This window comes from Triturus cristatus, chromosome 5_1 (assembly GCF_964204655.1).
Source record: "Triturus cristatus chromosome 5_1, aTriCri1.1, whole genome shotgun sequence".
NCBI classification, from domain to species: Eukaryota; Metazoa; Chordata; class Amphibia; order Caudata; family Salamandridae; genus Triturus; species Triturus cristatus.
Window position 1 is genome coordinate 757,364,192 of NC_140587.1, and position 14,767 is coordinate 757,378,958.

Here is a 14,767-nt window from a genome sequence, read left to right on the forward strand (position 1 = left end):
AATCTTCCCCTCCCTCCTCTCCCTCAGATTCAGAGTCAGTCTCATAATCATGGTCAGAGGAAGTTTCAAAAAGCAAACCAACCACCTGCTGAGCAGTAATTCTACGGCTAGCCATAACCCTTACTAATAAAGGTAACTTGTCAAACAAGTCAACAACAACAAACATTTTGTAAAATAAGTAATAAACAAAATGCGTCTTTATCAGAAAAACCTATATACTCCAAAATGATACCACTCACTTGCCAGAAGCAGCTAGACTCACCACCACCTACTCTGCACAGACACAGTAAGGATCAACAATATACCACTAAAAAAGAAAGAGAAAAGAAAATTACACATAAGACAATGCAAAACACATTGCAAAGAATTTCATGCTCAAAACACTAACTAAATATGCTGCCTTTATGACACCACTTACAAATAAATTCATTCATGCATGACAATAATACTAATTTGGAGTAAATACTAGAAAAAAAAATCTTACCAAAAAAATGCAACTACGCAAAACTGCAGAACAACCACTGCCGAAACCGCAAACAGGAATCAAAAGCTTTACACTAGAATAAAAAGGAGAAAAACACATTACAATCACATATGCAAATAATGCACCAGTCCACACACAATCCACCAGCCAAGCTAAGGGGTAGGTGGGCCTAAGAGTATAAATAAAATATTCACCCCCGTAAAAGTGGAGCACCCCCTGCCCTTGAGGCCACTCCCCAACACAAAAATGTAAAAACCCTGGTGACTAGTGGCTTCTGCCCCCTTGGGGGCAGATGGGCCTAAAACCATACTGCTAATCTGCCACCCAAAAAGGGCAGAAATGGCCATTCCTGCTGCACGATCGCACAATCCTGCAGCAGGAATGCACAAAAAGGGCATCAGGGGAAAGGAAAATCCTTTCCAATCCCCCGATGCCTCTATTGTTGAAATCCCCCCCCTCCCCATAAGAGAAACTCACCTGTTTGTGCCCCTACGCGCTGGAAGCAAATGGCTTCCAGCGCGTCGAGAAACAAAGAGGCGTGCTGACGTCATTGATGACGTGGTGGGGGGGGGGGCGGGGGAAGGCAGGGGATAGGCTTCCCCTGTCTTCCCTGGTGGAGGCACGTAGATGGGCGGCTCAGTTTTCAAAAATAAGTGAAGTAATGTAGAGTTGAGGAAGTCAAATTTGAATCCCTAACCACTTGGCAATTTTGAGATTGACATGTTAGGATATTTTGAGGACAAACTTGAATTTCAAAGATGTAAAATTTTAATGAAAATATATGTGGCAGTCAGTGGGAAGGACATTGTTTGTACGATCTAGCAAAATTGGGAGTGATGTTATACCCAGGTACTGATTGTCCCATAGTGTTAAGGGACATTTCTCTAAACGATGTTGAGGTACAGCGTTCTACTGTTTAGGAGGTAATTGCCAAGTATGGTGCTGTTTTTGAAAATAAGGTTGGGCAAGTGAGATGTTTCACTCATCGGATAATTTTTTTAAAGAGGCTATTCTGGTTCAGCACATTGTGCGCATGGTGCCGTTGGGAGTGCGTGCTCAACTCAAACAACACCTGGACAATTATTGTTCTATAATTGATCTCAAGTCAGCAAAGCACCAGATAACTTTAGAGGAGGAGTCCAAAGACCATACAGCATTTGTAACTCCTTTAGAGGTTTTTAGATTGTTAAGGTTGCCGTTTGACTTGGCCTCGGTGACCAGTGTTTTTCAAAGACTAATTGACCCGTTGTTACATGATTTGAGAGGGGTGCAAGCATTCCAGGACAATATTCTTATTTTTGCGGAAACGATAAAAAAACATAATAGGTTGTTGAACTGTGTGCTTGGAACTTTGAAAGGTAGATGTATGACTGTAAGTTAGGATAAGTGCAGGTTCTTAGTCAAAGAAATTGATTATTTAGGACACAGGATTACCAGTTACGACATCTTTCCGACGGTGGATTTGGTTACTGCTGTTAAAATTGCCATTAGACCTTATGACAAAGATTCCTTGAGATCCTTTTTAGGACTAGGAGAGAATTATGCGAGATTTGTACAAGAGTGTGCCATTTTTGTGGAACCATTAAGAAAACTTTTTTAAAAGGGGTACAATTTATATGGACAATGAAACAGGATACGGCTTTTGTAAAAGTCAAAACGCTACATTTCTCTTGCCGCTTAATCCATTCAACCATGCAATATAGCTTGGCCCTCCCCTGCCGCAAAATTCCAGGTGCCCTGTGTTTATGTGTATGAATATTCTTCATCAAAGTGTTTAAGTGATAGGTCTTTATGTTTTGTAAATTTCAACAAAAGGACCATCATTGCCTGGGTCTTGACCCTTTTTGGAGAGATAACAGGTGTCCAACTCTCCCTTACTATAACTCCATGGTCTGGCTCGTTCCTAGTGCCCTGGAGAAACTTGGCAGATACAATTGGTTTAACTTGGGTAGTGCTTCTGAGAGAAAGAGAGGGAGGGACGGAAAGAGAGAGAGGGAGAGACAGAGAGAGAAAGAGAGAGAGAGAGAGAGAGAGAGAGAGTGTGTGTGTGTGTGTGTGTGTGTGTGTGTGTGTGTGTGTGTGTGTGTGTGTGTGTGCGTGTGTGTGTGTGTGTGTGTGTGCGTGGTTGCGTGTGTGCGTGTGTGTGTCAATTACAAAACGTATAATAATTATGAATATAGTATTATAATACATGGGATTCTGTAATCCCTGTATAAACAGTATTCACTAATTTCTTTGCAATCAGCGACCTGTGACGCACCAAGTTGAGATTAAATAGTAAAGACATCAGAACTCAGCTATTATAAGGTTATTACAGTCAAGTGCTGATGTCACAATTCCTACTGCCAGAGCCAGCATATGAATTGAAATGCAGGTCATATCACAGACCGTAATTAAATCAGATGTTTAAGCAACAACCAGAATGTTGCTTTTCTTTCTTCTGCTCTATTTTAATAGTTAACAATGATAAGCACAGAGAAGAATTTAATTTTTTGCACTCTTTGAAGGGAGAAAAGCTAGAATCTTTCTGCATGTTTCCTCTGCACGTTCCGAGCTGCTGCAGCTTATTTTTTTTAACTGACTTATATTGAACTGTTTCTAATATCTGTTTGTGACGAACATTGAACTGGTTCCTTATGTGTTTAATTTTGCATTAGAGGTTTTCTTTTTAGTCTTCCTGTTTGCAAACATGCTCGCTCTTTTATATGAAAGAGCTACGCACCAAGGTTATATAAGTGGTTTGAGGGAAAGGTGAGGGTGTGACCATGTATTATATGGGATAAAGTACCCCCTAGCATACATGATAAGGATATTGCAAGTCACCTCAGAGTTTTATAACTAGGCCTTTGGCCTCATTCTTCTATATAGTTATGGAACTCCTCTGTCACTTGAAATATCCCTATAATGTATGGCAGGGGGTACTTTATCCCTTATATAATTAAACAACTGTGCTAATAAGAATACAAATAAAATAATAATTATGATGTTAATAGTAACAATAATAGTAAAATTGTTCAGAGGCCATCGATACAGATAATGACTTTGTTTTATTGTTATCTTTCATTGCAGTACATTCTAGGATTATAACAATGATTATTATTATTATTGGTAATATTCCTAATATTAATTATACTATTATTAGTAATATTGTTCCTAGTATTATTATTATTAAGCACGCCTCAGACAACAACAGAAGCACAAGCACCATTCATCACCACAAAAGCACGGGTGGGTTACAAACCACTAATATTCTGAAAGGGCCTTTCACAGAGAGATAACTTGACCATTATCTAACGGGCCAGGTTGGGGTTCGGATAACTCAATTTGCAGCAAGCCGCTGCCGCACCTGCACCTGCGGGCCGTAAACCTGCAAGTGCGCGCGTGTCAATAACCCGAAATAAAAAATTATCAGCTGTGTCCCGGCAATTATAATTCCAGCAGTCGTAATTGTGAGGGCGCTGAAAGCACCGCGGAGATGTCGATGTTACTGTAATCTCTCGTGGACATTCCTCCATTTCACGAACCACTAAGCAATCTGGCATCTGGCAGGCCCTGCCCTGGAGAGGGCCGGGGCTCGGTGCAGCAGATGGGCTGCAGGTCAGGCGCCAGGCGCTCCTGCAGCTGCGCAGTGAGGGCGGTGTGCGCAGGTCCTGCTTGTACCAGCGTCATCTGCCCCTCACTGCACCTTTGGTAATGCGCGGCAGCGGGTCAAGGCGCTGCCCAGCACAAAATATACCGTGCTACGGGGCACGTGCACTGCAGGTCAGGCACGAGGCGCTCCTGCAGCTGCGCAGTGAGGGCGGTGTGCGCAGGTCCTGCTTGTACCAGCGTCATCTGCCCCTCACTGCACCTTTGTTAAGGCGCGGCCGCGGGTCAAGGCGCTGCCCAGCACCAAATATACCGTGCTACGGGGCACGTGCACTGCAGGTCAGGCACGAGGCGCTCCTGCAGCTGCGCAGTGAGGGCGGTGTGCGCAGGTCCTGCTTGTACCAGCGTCATCTGCCCCTCACTGCACCTTTGTTAATGCGCGGCAGCGGGTCAAGGCGCTGCCCAGCACAAAATATACCGTGCCACAGGGCACGTGCACTGCAGGTTAGGTGGGCAGCAGGTCAGGCACGAGGCGCTCCTGTGCAGTGAGGGCGGTGTGCACAGGTCCTGCTTGTACCAGCCTCTGAAGGAGCGTCATCTGCTTCTCACTGTACCTTTGTTAAGGCGCGGCAGCGGGTGGCTTTCAAGGCGCTGCCCAGCAGAAAATATACCATGTCTCGGGACACGACAGTGCAGGTCAGATGGGCCTTCAGGGGGCTGTGGGAAACCCTTCAGCTGGGAAAATTAATGCGGTGAAATAAAGCTGGTGATGTTAGAAATATGTCGCTCTTTTTCACCATTTTAATAATTGTTACGAGCATATGTCTGTTGGACTTACCCTTGGCTTTCTTGTAGAGGGCTGAGCAGGTCACCACCGTGCCCTGCAACCCAGGGTGGCAAATTGCGCAGTTACAGTGTTGAGCAGACAGTTCAATACACACTTCTACATTCCGAAACATATACGCGCAACAGAAACTGTAATGCCTCTTGAAACGTGTTAAAAGTTGCCAGTTGTGCATCCTCCAATAACAGCAAGGTTAGCAATCAAGGAAGAATGAAAGGTCGTGTTGGCCCTCCTGTTAATCAAAGCTGGGAACAGTAGATAGCACGCAGATGTCGACAGTAGGCGCTTAACTCACTGAGCTACCTTACCTGTTAAATGGACTTAAAACATCAGACCTAAAAAAACAACTTTTTTTCTTGAAGGAACCCCAAAACGTATCTTGTCCGAATTTCCTGCATGTTGTTGGTACCAGCAACCGCCTTGGGGTGGTCTAGTTTGCAGATTGTAAAACCTTATCTTTACACTGCATCCTGAGCCACAAAACTAAGGGAACATATACAAATCAGATACTTAAATAGCAGATTTGCACAGGTTTATGACTATTTGGAGATTCACAAATAAACCCTAAAGTACGACTAGAAATTTGTAAAAGACAAATTTCCTTGACTGCTGTTCTCTCCTGGTCTTACAATATGCATGTGCTTTTTTCTTCATGCATTAACTATATTTCAGTGAAAAAAAATCCCTTATCCTAACCACCTCAAAATATATGCGGCGTCTGGGTACTTTCTACAAATATCTTGCGACTTACTCTGGCCTTTTTTGGCATAAATATATGTGCGTAAATTGATTCGAACAGCCACCGGGCGATGTGCGCCAACCCATAAAATTGCGACATTGTGGGTGAACATCACCTTCTCAATATAAGTGTCTCACAACTGGTAACCCTAAACCTACGACGGTACAAGCCGGGCATACTTTGGGAATGGGCCATAGCTAATGATATGCCTTCTCAAGCAGTGAGCACTGTGGCTTCCGTTGGTGCAGTGGGTGCAGCGGCACCGGGGCCCAGAGCTCTGAGGGGCCCTACGAACCCTAATTATTGATGTACTTAACTTCAAACAGCAGTCCGGGAGGAGGGTTTTACCTTCCTTGCACTAAGTGCCATGACACAGCGTCTTTCGGTGCAGTCTGCGGAGAACGGGATCTAAGAGCTGTTGATTGAATTAAACGGAGCTCTCTCCGTGGCAGATGAGTGGGTTTCCAAAAATGCACGTGTGCAGTTGAGCTCCAGTAGAACTTACTGGATAATGGAGAGTCTGATCGGGGTGTTGTGTCTGCTCGAAGAGTTCAGTGGGAGCCTCCTCCGCCTTGTTGTTCCTGCAGTGACATGTGTCCTCGTGTCTCATCTAGTTGTCACCTGGTCCTACCTGCAGCCAGGCAGCATGCTCTCGCGCGCTGGTGACAGTAACACCCACACCCTAAAGATTAACAGTCTTTATGCCGGAGTGCATTGCGCCATGTCGCGGAATAGCAACAACTCAGTGTTTTTGCCAGTGTGTACATGACATGTGTGTCAGAGAAAGTAGCACGGTATATGAATACAGCAGCTGTGGTGCGGCGCACGAGGCGTACCACCTAAATACCTGTTGGATAGCGCGCATGGGTTGTGCAGCACCTGCCCTCGCATCCCTTTGTATGGCACACACCTGGCTATATGTGTACCGAGTGTGTGTGTGTGTGTGTGTGTGTGTGCACGCGTCTGGCATACGCATGTCTAGCCAGTAACTCGGGAGCAGGAGGTGGGGTGCGCTGAAACGGTGCTAAAATCCTGAAAGTGATAGCACCAATGTGAGCCACATGTCTACCCCACAAGTTGTCAGAACCAGGGATGCCTTGGCACGGCAGATCCCGCCACGCTCCAGCCAGCCCCGGCCCGCTTGCTCCCTCCTTCCAAGAGTCCTGTCAGCCGAAGGGACCGCTCCTCTCCCAGACCTCTCTCCTTTCCTTAGAAGCCGCAATGAATCGAAAGCCGGTATGTGCTGCCGAGAGACTGGGTACAAACTACGTGCCACCACGGTGTGGCCCTGAATAGCACCCGGGCACGGGCAGGCTCGCCTGTCCCGGTGTCCGTGCTACAGGAGACGGAGGCGGGGTCTGCGAGTGTCGCGCTCCCCTCCCCAGACCCTCGCCGGCTCCCTGCTCCTGGCTCCCGATCCTGGCGCTCCGCTCCGGGTCTTGTCGCCCGCCGCGGCCGGCGCTCTGCGCTTTTAATCATGCCCTCTCTGCCTGTGTGTGTGAGTGCAGGCAGGCTGACAATGATTTCCTCAGTGATTACGTACAGAGCGAGTCCCTGCGGGCTGGGGGCCCCCTCTGGAGCCATCCTGATGGCTTTGGGGGCCTCGCTTCTCTTTCCCATTATTATGTGGACTACCGGAGCGACAGCGCAGTCCAAGACCTTGCAGCAGAGGCGGGCTGGTGATGAGGAGGCAGCTCAGAGCGGAGGCAGCGGCAGCGGCGGCAGCAGCAGCGCACAGCAGCCCCTGCTCCCCGAGCCAAGCCAGGCGTAGACGCCGCCGCGCGGAGAGGGCAGCGGAGGCGGCCGCGGCGCATCCTCCGAGCCCGCTGCACCCCGGCAGCACCGAGGGAGCAGGCACCCGTCCTGACAGTTCAGCCGCACAGCCTCAAGCTGCCACCCTGCCCAGTTTTTCTCCTACACAGTATTAAGTGGACAGCAGAACAAAAAGTATTTTTCCATGCTTGTGTATTTTCCCGTCCGACCCAATGTGTCCTCGGCGGGTGGCTATTTATATAAATTGTTTGCAATTATTTTTTCCATTTTTTGGAAAATTGCAAAAAAGAGAATAACTGCATTTGCTAAGCAGAGACCAAAATTCGAGTTCGCTCTAATTAAAACTATAACGGGAGCAGTATTTCTTATCACCACCTTAAGTATTTTTGTAGGTTTTTGTAAGCGAGCGTGTGACATTTTCCGAGGTCCAGCAGAAGAGTACAAGGTGTGGACTCCTCGCGTTTCCTCTTTCTGCATTTGTTGTTGTCCATATTTTGCACCTTTAAAGTGTTTTTCCAAAGTCGCCCGCCCCTTGCCCCCACGCCTCCGGTGGAGAAAGAGAGGGAGAGAGGAGTGAGTCGGTGCCTGGACGGGATCTTCATCCTCCTCGCTCAGTGCTGTAGATTTTTTTTTTTTCTTTTTCGCAAGGGCTTCTGAAATTTTCAACAACTTCAGCTGTTTGCTTTAGGATGTCTCGCCGCAAGCAAGCTAAACCAAGATCACTGAAAGGTAAGAGCAACGACGGGATTTTTCAAAGCGCCACTGTACACCCCCTCCCTTTTTGCCCCCCGCACAGTTTGCCTTAAACCGCTTAGCGAGGATCAAAGGTTGAGGGAATGCAACGACTAGCGTTCAAGGGGAAGATGGAAGCGGTGGGGGCTGCGCCGGGGAAACTTTCTGGCCTGCGTGGAACGCAGACAAGGAAAAAGTTGAGCCCGGCTCCCCCCTTCCGTGCTTGTCACTTTTGGCGGGGGTGGTGGGGGCACTGTTGATAACTTCAGCGGTTCGTGTTTCGCGTGGTAACGCGCACGCGAGGTGCAGTGGAAAGTGGAGTGAGTGTGTGTGTGCTGAAGCCAAGAAGTCGTTGGAAGGAAGGCTTAGCTCGCGTTGCGCTGTGTGGGACAGTCCCTGGCTGTCCGGATCAGGGCTTGCTTTGCTACAGACCGGCTGTCTGTCCCTCACGGCCCTCCTGTCCGCAGACGAGGGTGCCACTTAGACAGAATGCGGGTGAGGGCAGCATGGAGTGAGTGCCACAAGGCACCGCACAGTTGGGAGTGTTGTGGTGAAGTTCGTTTTCTGTTCATGTGATAATTTGCACTTTTTGTCTTCAGTCTATTTTCGCTGCTTTACGGTGGAATAACCCGCCGCTTTACTTTCACTTTACTTACTGTGAGGAGAATATTTTGAGGAATGTTTTGATCTTGCATATAACTTTTATTTCACAATATGACAGCACAGCATGTCTAATGAAAGCACGGCTAATAAAACTCACAATCTGGAGGCAAGGTGGGAGGTAGTCGTAGTTTTGAGGGGTCATTGTGAGTGGGAGTCATTATTGGTGAGTATTGTGTGGGTGAGCGGCACGTGGTCCTACCTCACACCTCGCTCGCCTGCTGTCTGGTGGTGTTCCGGTACTTCTCGGGGCTCATGAAAGAGGGGCTGGTGAGGGTACAGGGGTGTGGAGAGGGGCAGTGTTTTCAGCGTCTGTCAGACGCTTTCCTTTGTTCAACGGCGGAGGTTTCTCCTCGGGGTGGTAGCTGAAGCCGGTTGTATTGGAATGTGTGCGTCACGAGGCACCGTCCCCCTGTCTGGAGCAGACTCCGGAAGGACTCACAGAATCCATACCTGCCGCTACAGGGACGATGCACAGTGGCACCCACCAACAGTGGTGGCCGTAAACTAAACAAGGGGCTCTTTCTTTAAAAAAAAAAAAATACTAATTCTGTCTTTGGAAAAGCGTGCCACTTCAGAGTGCCAGGACATTATTGCGAGCTATACATAGAAACGCCATATAAGAGGACATGAATTTACAAGTGTGTATGTACCTCGTCTCGTGTATGTCATTTAGTTGAAGAAGCCTTGGTGGAAGCGTGCGGTCTGTTGTTCCTTTCTTGACCCGGAGTGCTCTTTTTGAAGCCGCAACAATGTGCTCAGTTTGCATTTTGGCATATTTACACCTCTGAACTTTTTTGTTTTGTTAGTATGACAATAAAGCCTGCATGGTGGTTTTAGGGCCTTTCATGCTTTGTACCAGTGCCAGGATGTGAGAGGGTTGCTATCGAGTAGTGTCAGACAGAGACAGACTCACGCGCGCAAAGACAGACAGACAGACACACACCTCTCCCGTAGGCCCGGAAACAGTGGGCTTTGGACTTCTGTCAACTCTCAGAAGGTAACATCCGTCACGCCAGCCTCAGCAAATGCCGGGCTGCAGACAGCGCTAGCGATGGCTTCAGAGCGTTTCTTAAAAATGTTAAAATAAATAGGGAAGCTCGAATCACCGCCCTCTCGAAGCAGCGTAGCCCCCAGCTGCCTGCCCTTGTGAGTCTGGACGGCTGCACCCCAGCCCCCATTCCGGAAAAAATGCGGCGAGGGGGAGCGAGGCCCCCTGGGACGCGGCAGGACAAAGGGTGGCTTGTTGCAGGGCAGCTCCCGCTGCTGGGCCCGGGGCTCCGGCTCTCTGCTGTTTCCCCCGCGGTCGTTCGCCTTTTCCAGGGCAGAATTCCGGCATTTACCACAAGAAGGCTCTCTAATTAAGGCTGGCATCTTCATTAAGCAAGGAGCTGGCTGGCTGTTTAAATCACAGCCCCGTCGCTCCTCCCCACGTCTGTAGTTTTCTTATCGCCACGGACGCCGTCACGTGCCGGGGCTGCCCAGCAGGAAACCATATACTCTTGAAACATTACTGGAGAACGGGAGTGACTACTTAAAACGTTCATGATCGCTTAAAGAAAATTCTATATTGGGAGTGAACAACTGCAAAAAAGTCTACAGTTTTATTTCGGAATGTTAACATCTGTATAATGTTTCTTAAACTGATTAGATGGACGGTATCACACCCTGTTAATGATGAGAAAGACGTACACCTCGCCAGAGGTTACAATAATAGTAGATAGGTGTAAGGGCGCCCGTCCGCGAGCGGCACGGCGCGTGGCGTGTTTATTACGCGGGAACTACCTGCCTCCCTCAATGTGGGGTTTACCTGCAATAGGAAATGCCACTCGATAACGGCTTCTCTGGCGCACGAGCCTGTAACCGACCCTCCCCCGCTACCTCAACCCCCCCAGTTGGGCGTCCATCAAAGGAGAAAAAAGTCCTTTCAGACCAGGCCATTCGGGGTTTGCAAATCTCCCCGCCGCTTTTCAGTTTTAATTAAGGTTGAGCAGCTCAGGCGCCGGTGCGCGCCCTCCGGTTTGAGGCAGTGAGCAGGGATCAACGCACGGATGCTCGAAGCCCGCAGACGGTGCAGTTTGTAAAATACCCCTACCTGGTCGCTTGGCTGTCAGTAAGGAAGAGCAGAAATACCACAAACGGTGACATTGGGGGGCATTTCATCCAATAACCTGTTAGTGGTGGGCCTGGGCTTGGGGGAAGGAGAGACTTCCTGTGTGATTCCGGCTTTGCATTTTGTTGCAGTAGCTGAAAGAGTTGCTTGGGTTTAGATACATCGAGACAAACTGCCGCTAACTGCCCTAATATGTCATGACCAGGGCACTGAAAGAGCAACGGATTATTAGGGAATGCTTCAGAAATGACTTGGACTTGCCGCTTGCACATCCAGTACATTCCCAGTGCAGAGGCTCACAAACCCACACATTTGTTTCGGGAGGCGATTGCTGACATCTTTCCCTTCTTCTTGCAGTGTAGGTACCTTTCATACACTATTGGTAGTGACAGGCCATTTTGCTCACAGCGTCAGTGCATTGAGCTGAAGCTGTCTGACGCACCTCACCCTTCAGATGTGTTAAGAATATACCATTGTCTCGGAGTATGGACCCTTTTGTATTTCCACGTTGGCACCCAATGGGTAAAACCCTGTGACACATCTTGCCCAGTCTGTGGCCGTCGGGTGGCTGTAACAGCTGATTAGTACCGTGCCAATGTTGCTGATAGCCGGGTTTACTTCTCACTGTTACCTGTGACAATACCCCTGGCTCACAGAGAACATTGTGCATTCCTAGATTCCGCTGGTACAAGTTACACTGGTATTCGCTATATTTCTGGTACCCACCTGATTTCTTTAAATTGGACCTATTTGCGAAGGTGTGCTGGGTACCTACGTGAAGATGTCTGAAAGCACCGAAGGTGTTCATTGACTGTGTGGAATGTGCCACTGTCTGGCCGAGCTGAAGAATGTGAGTGGGCAGGCACAGACTGCAGGCTTTCATAAACAGTTGAGAAGTGAGAGCAGCCTGGCAGGCATGTTACCCAGGGGCCTCCTGCCATGGCAGGTGTCAGACCCTTGAAGCACTGGCACCCCTCGTGCAAGAGCCAACACATGCCAGCCAGAGAAGAAACAGAACTGCCCAATAAGTGTCGGAGTGTGCGTTCCCGTGTGTACAAACAAATGACAGACTTTAGTGTGTGAATTATGCATTGTGTTGGCTTCGTTGCGCTGTTTTCTGATTTAGAAAAAGTTGTCTCGCTTAAAAGCCACTTCTGTCACGAGGATGGCTGAGTGTGCCTGCCACGTATTTCTTTGTCTGTTTTTTTCGAAAAATACATTTTTTGGCCCTTTGTCCAACTTTGGTGGCGAGGCAATATGTTCTTTTTGCTGCTAGGAGTTTCTAAATATCCTTCAAAACACATTTGAATGTTTGTTTATCGAAGTAAAGAGCACACTTTATTTTGGATGGATACCCAGTTCCATTCAATGACTGTAAAAACACACAACATTCCCTCTTTTTGTGGCAGTGTTGTCACCACACTGGGAAATGCACCCTGATGAGAGGTGGACTTCAAAAAACGGACTGTAAACTGTGTGTCTAGACTCCCCCCACACCCATCTCTTCAGCTTACATCCCATGCACTTCACCCTCGTTGTCTTTGCTGGGTTCTTGTTTGTTTTTCTTTTGGATGGGTTTTATAAATTGCAAACATAATAGTTACATTATGCTATTTAGTCGCTCGGATTCCCCTTCAGAGGGATCTGGTGTTGATTTTATTTCCAAAGGTAGACTTTTGCATGCTATCTCGATGCCAGTGCTATCAAGAAGTGATGCTTAATGTTAGCGGTTATTCCAAAGAATGGTTGGTCAACTTATGAACTAGAGCCATGAGTAGAAATGGATTTATGTTTATGTTTCACTAAGAAATGTTGAATGGTGCAGATAACAGGTAGACACTTTTTGTAATCAGTTTTTTCTCCAAATCTCTGTTTATTGTCCTACAGCATTCACAGGACATCTTTTTAACTTACAAATAACACCAAGGAGTTGCACTGCAGACACTTCTTGAAAATGACGTGTGTTGCACAAGAGTGACACAAGAAGTCTATTGCTATTGAGATAAACCTTCATGACCTGAGAAGTGAGGCCATGTGGACTCGCTGGGGGCATTGGATTCTGGCAGACACATACAATTGGCAAGGAGGCCACTTGATTACACGGCCATTTGGGAAATATGGTGAATCTTGGGGAAAAAAACTGCTGCAATCTTTGAGTGAAGGACCGCCATTATGTATATGTCTTGTCGATATGTGTTCTGGCAAAACTAACCCCTTATAAGATGGATCCCCTGGGACCTTCTCACATGCTGAGAAAGTAAGGGACTTTGTAGGCCGCAATGCAACTGATAGCTTTTGAGTTCATTGCACATTTGGAAAAGAGTTGAACATTTTGTGGGATTGAAGGGCGTGATGTTTTTGGGCTTTTGCTTCACATAGGCTGAAACTGGTTCAAGTACCAATGCCAATCATGGTGTCTCTTCTCTGTATGTTTTACGTCAGGTATGGCCGGGCGCCATGGCTGGACATGCCACACTAACACAGACATTCTTCTGGTCTGATTGTTTGGCACAGCAAAATGACACTATGTTGATGCACACGTGAGAGGTCTTGGTGGCGACAATCTCCCACATTTTGATGCCATTATGGTGGTTGCTGTTGCCAGGATACTGTGCAGCTCTAGGTGGGATGAGTCTAGAAGCAGAACTCTTGCCCTGGGGTCTTCTTGCTAATGTCACTAGGGCCCACGTTTTACAAGTGACTCCCCCCTCCAGATAATAACCTTTTCCTTTTCAACTCATCTGTTTTCTAGTCGTTTCTGGTCTGTTTTTAAACATTGCTGACAGTTGACAGTCATTAGCGCCAATTATGGTGAGCTTGGTAAACAGTGGCGCACACCTCAGTGAGGTGCCTGTGCTGCACGCCTCCATTTTGTGACATGCACATTGTATGTTTTTAGCTTGTGAACAACAGCAGGCAGACAGTGGCGGCCCCTGGGGATGCCACAATTAGCATTTAGATACCCGAACAGGAAAGCGACAGATGACACTATTAGGTGTCATTCAGACAGCAGGCATTGCCAGTTCACAACTGTGAAGAGTGTTTTTTTGTTTTTGTTTGTCTTTACAACGACGGAGTTGGTATGGGCACTAAAGGAGTATACGCACCTTGTGTCTGAGCTTGAAATGGATAATTGCGAGCAATAATCACTTGTTTTTTTAAATAGCACTTCATTCCTCACCTCTGCTGTTTCTAAGTGCTGTAAGTCAAACATGTCACTGTAAGCAGGAAAGTTAATGATAATGATCTCTGAAGTTGCATTCTGACAGCAAATAACGAAGCACTGAATTTGAAGTGTTGCACTTTATTTTTCTTATTTTCTTATTCTTTTAAATGAAGGAGTTGATGTTGGAGGCTTAAGGAATATCGATAGATACATCGTGGCTCAGTTGAAATGGAAAATTCGGAGTGATAACAAAAGCTTGTTTTTTTTATTTAGCACCTCTGCTGTTTCTAAACACTGTAAATAAACAGATGCTGATATTTTGCAAATGTATCATACTAAATTTACAGTGCTCTGAAGAATATTGGGTTGAGCCTGCTTTGTCAGATTTCAGGTTCATGACCTTCAGACCACTGTATTTGTTAGTTGCAGATGTCCAGCTCTCTGGGCCACCTTAGGCGTGGGTACTCACTATCTAGAGAGCCGGTTTCCTACTAAGTAGAGAGGCTCGCGTACCATTCATAGTAGTGAATCCCTGCTGAGAGGCACTGGGACCGTCCCCAATATTTTAAATAAGTTCAATCACTCAGATCCTAGCAGAACATGCCCGGTTAAATGCTGATTTTAGAAGGAATATTTGCCCTTTTGAATTAATTCTATTAATGACCTCG

The 14,767-nt window shown here is 47.2% G+C and overlaps 1 protein-coding gene and 1 long non-coding RNA gene across 6 annotated transcripts in view; one reads left to right on the forward strand and one right to left on the reverse strand.

The window, feature by feature from the left end:
• Positions 1-237: 237 nt before the first annotated feature.
• On the reverse strand, positions 238-10,193 carry LOC146831431 (uncharacterized). Its single transcript, XR_014961569.1, has 3 exons — positions 9,767-10,193; positions 485-557; positions 238-307 (listed from the first exon to the last, which is right to left on the reverse strand). It is a non-coding gene; the product is annotated as an uncharacterized LOC146831431 (long non-coding RNA).
• ZNF521 (zinc finger protein 521) overlaps positions 7,119-14,767 on the forward strand; it is a 685,278-nt gene continuing 677,629 nt past the window's right edge. For 3 of the 5 annotated variants that reach the window (XM_085605738.1, XM_085605736.1, XM_085605737.1), the window contains exon 1: positions 7,120-8,157. Coding sequence is in view for 4 of the 5 variants with exons in the window: in XM_085605736.1 (XP_085461862.1) it covers positions 8,118-8,157 (40 nt within the window). In the remaining variant the exon portion in view is untranslated. Of the gene's footprint in view, positions 8,158-14,767 lie in introns of all 5 variants that reach the window. The other 2 variants (XM_085605733.1, XM_085605734.1) reach the window with 1 other exon arrangement.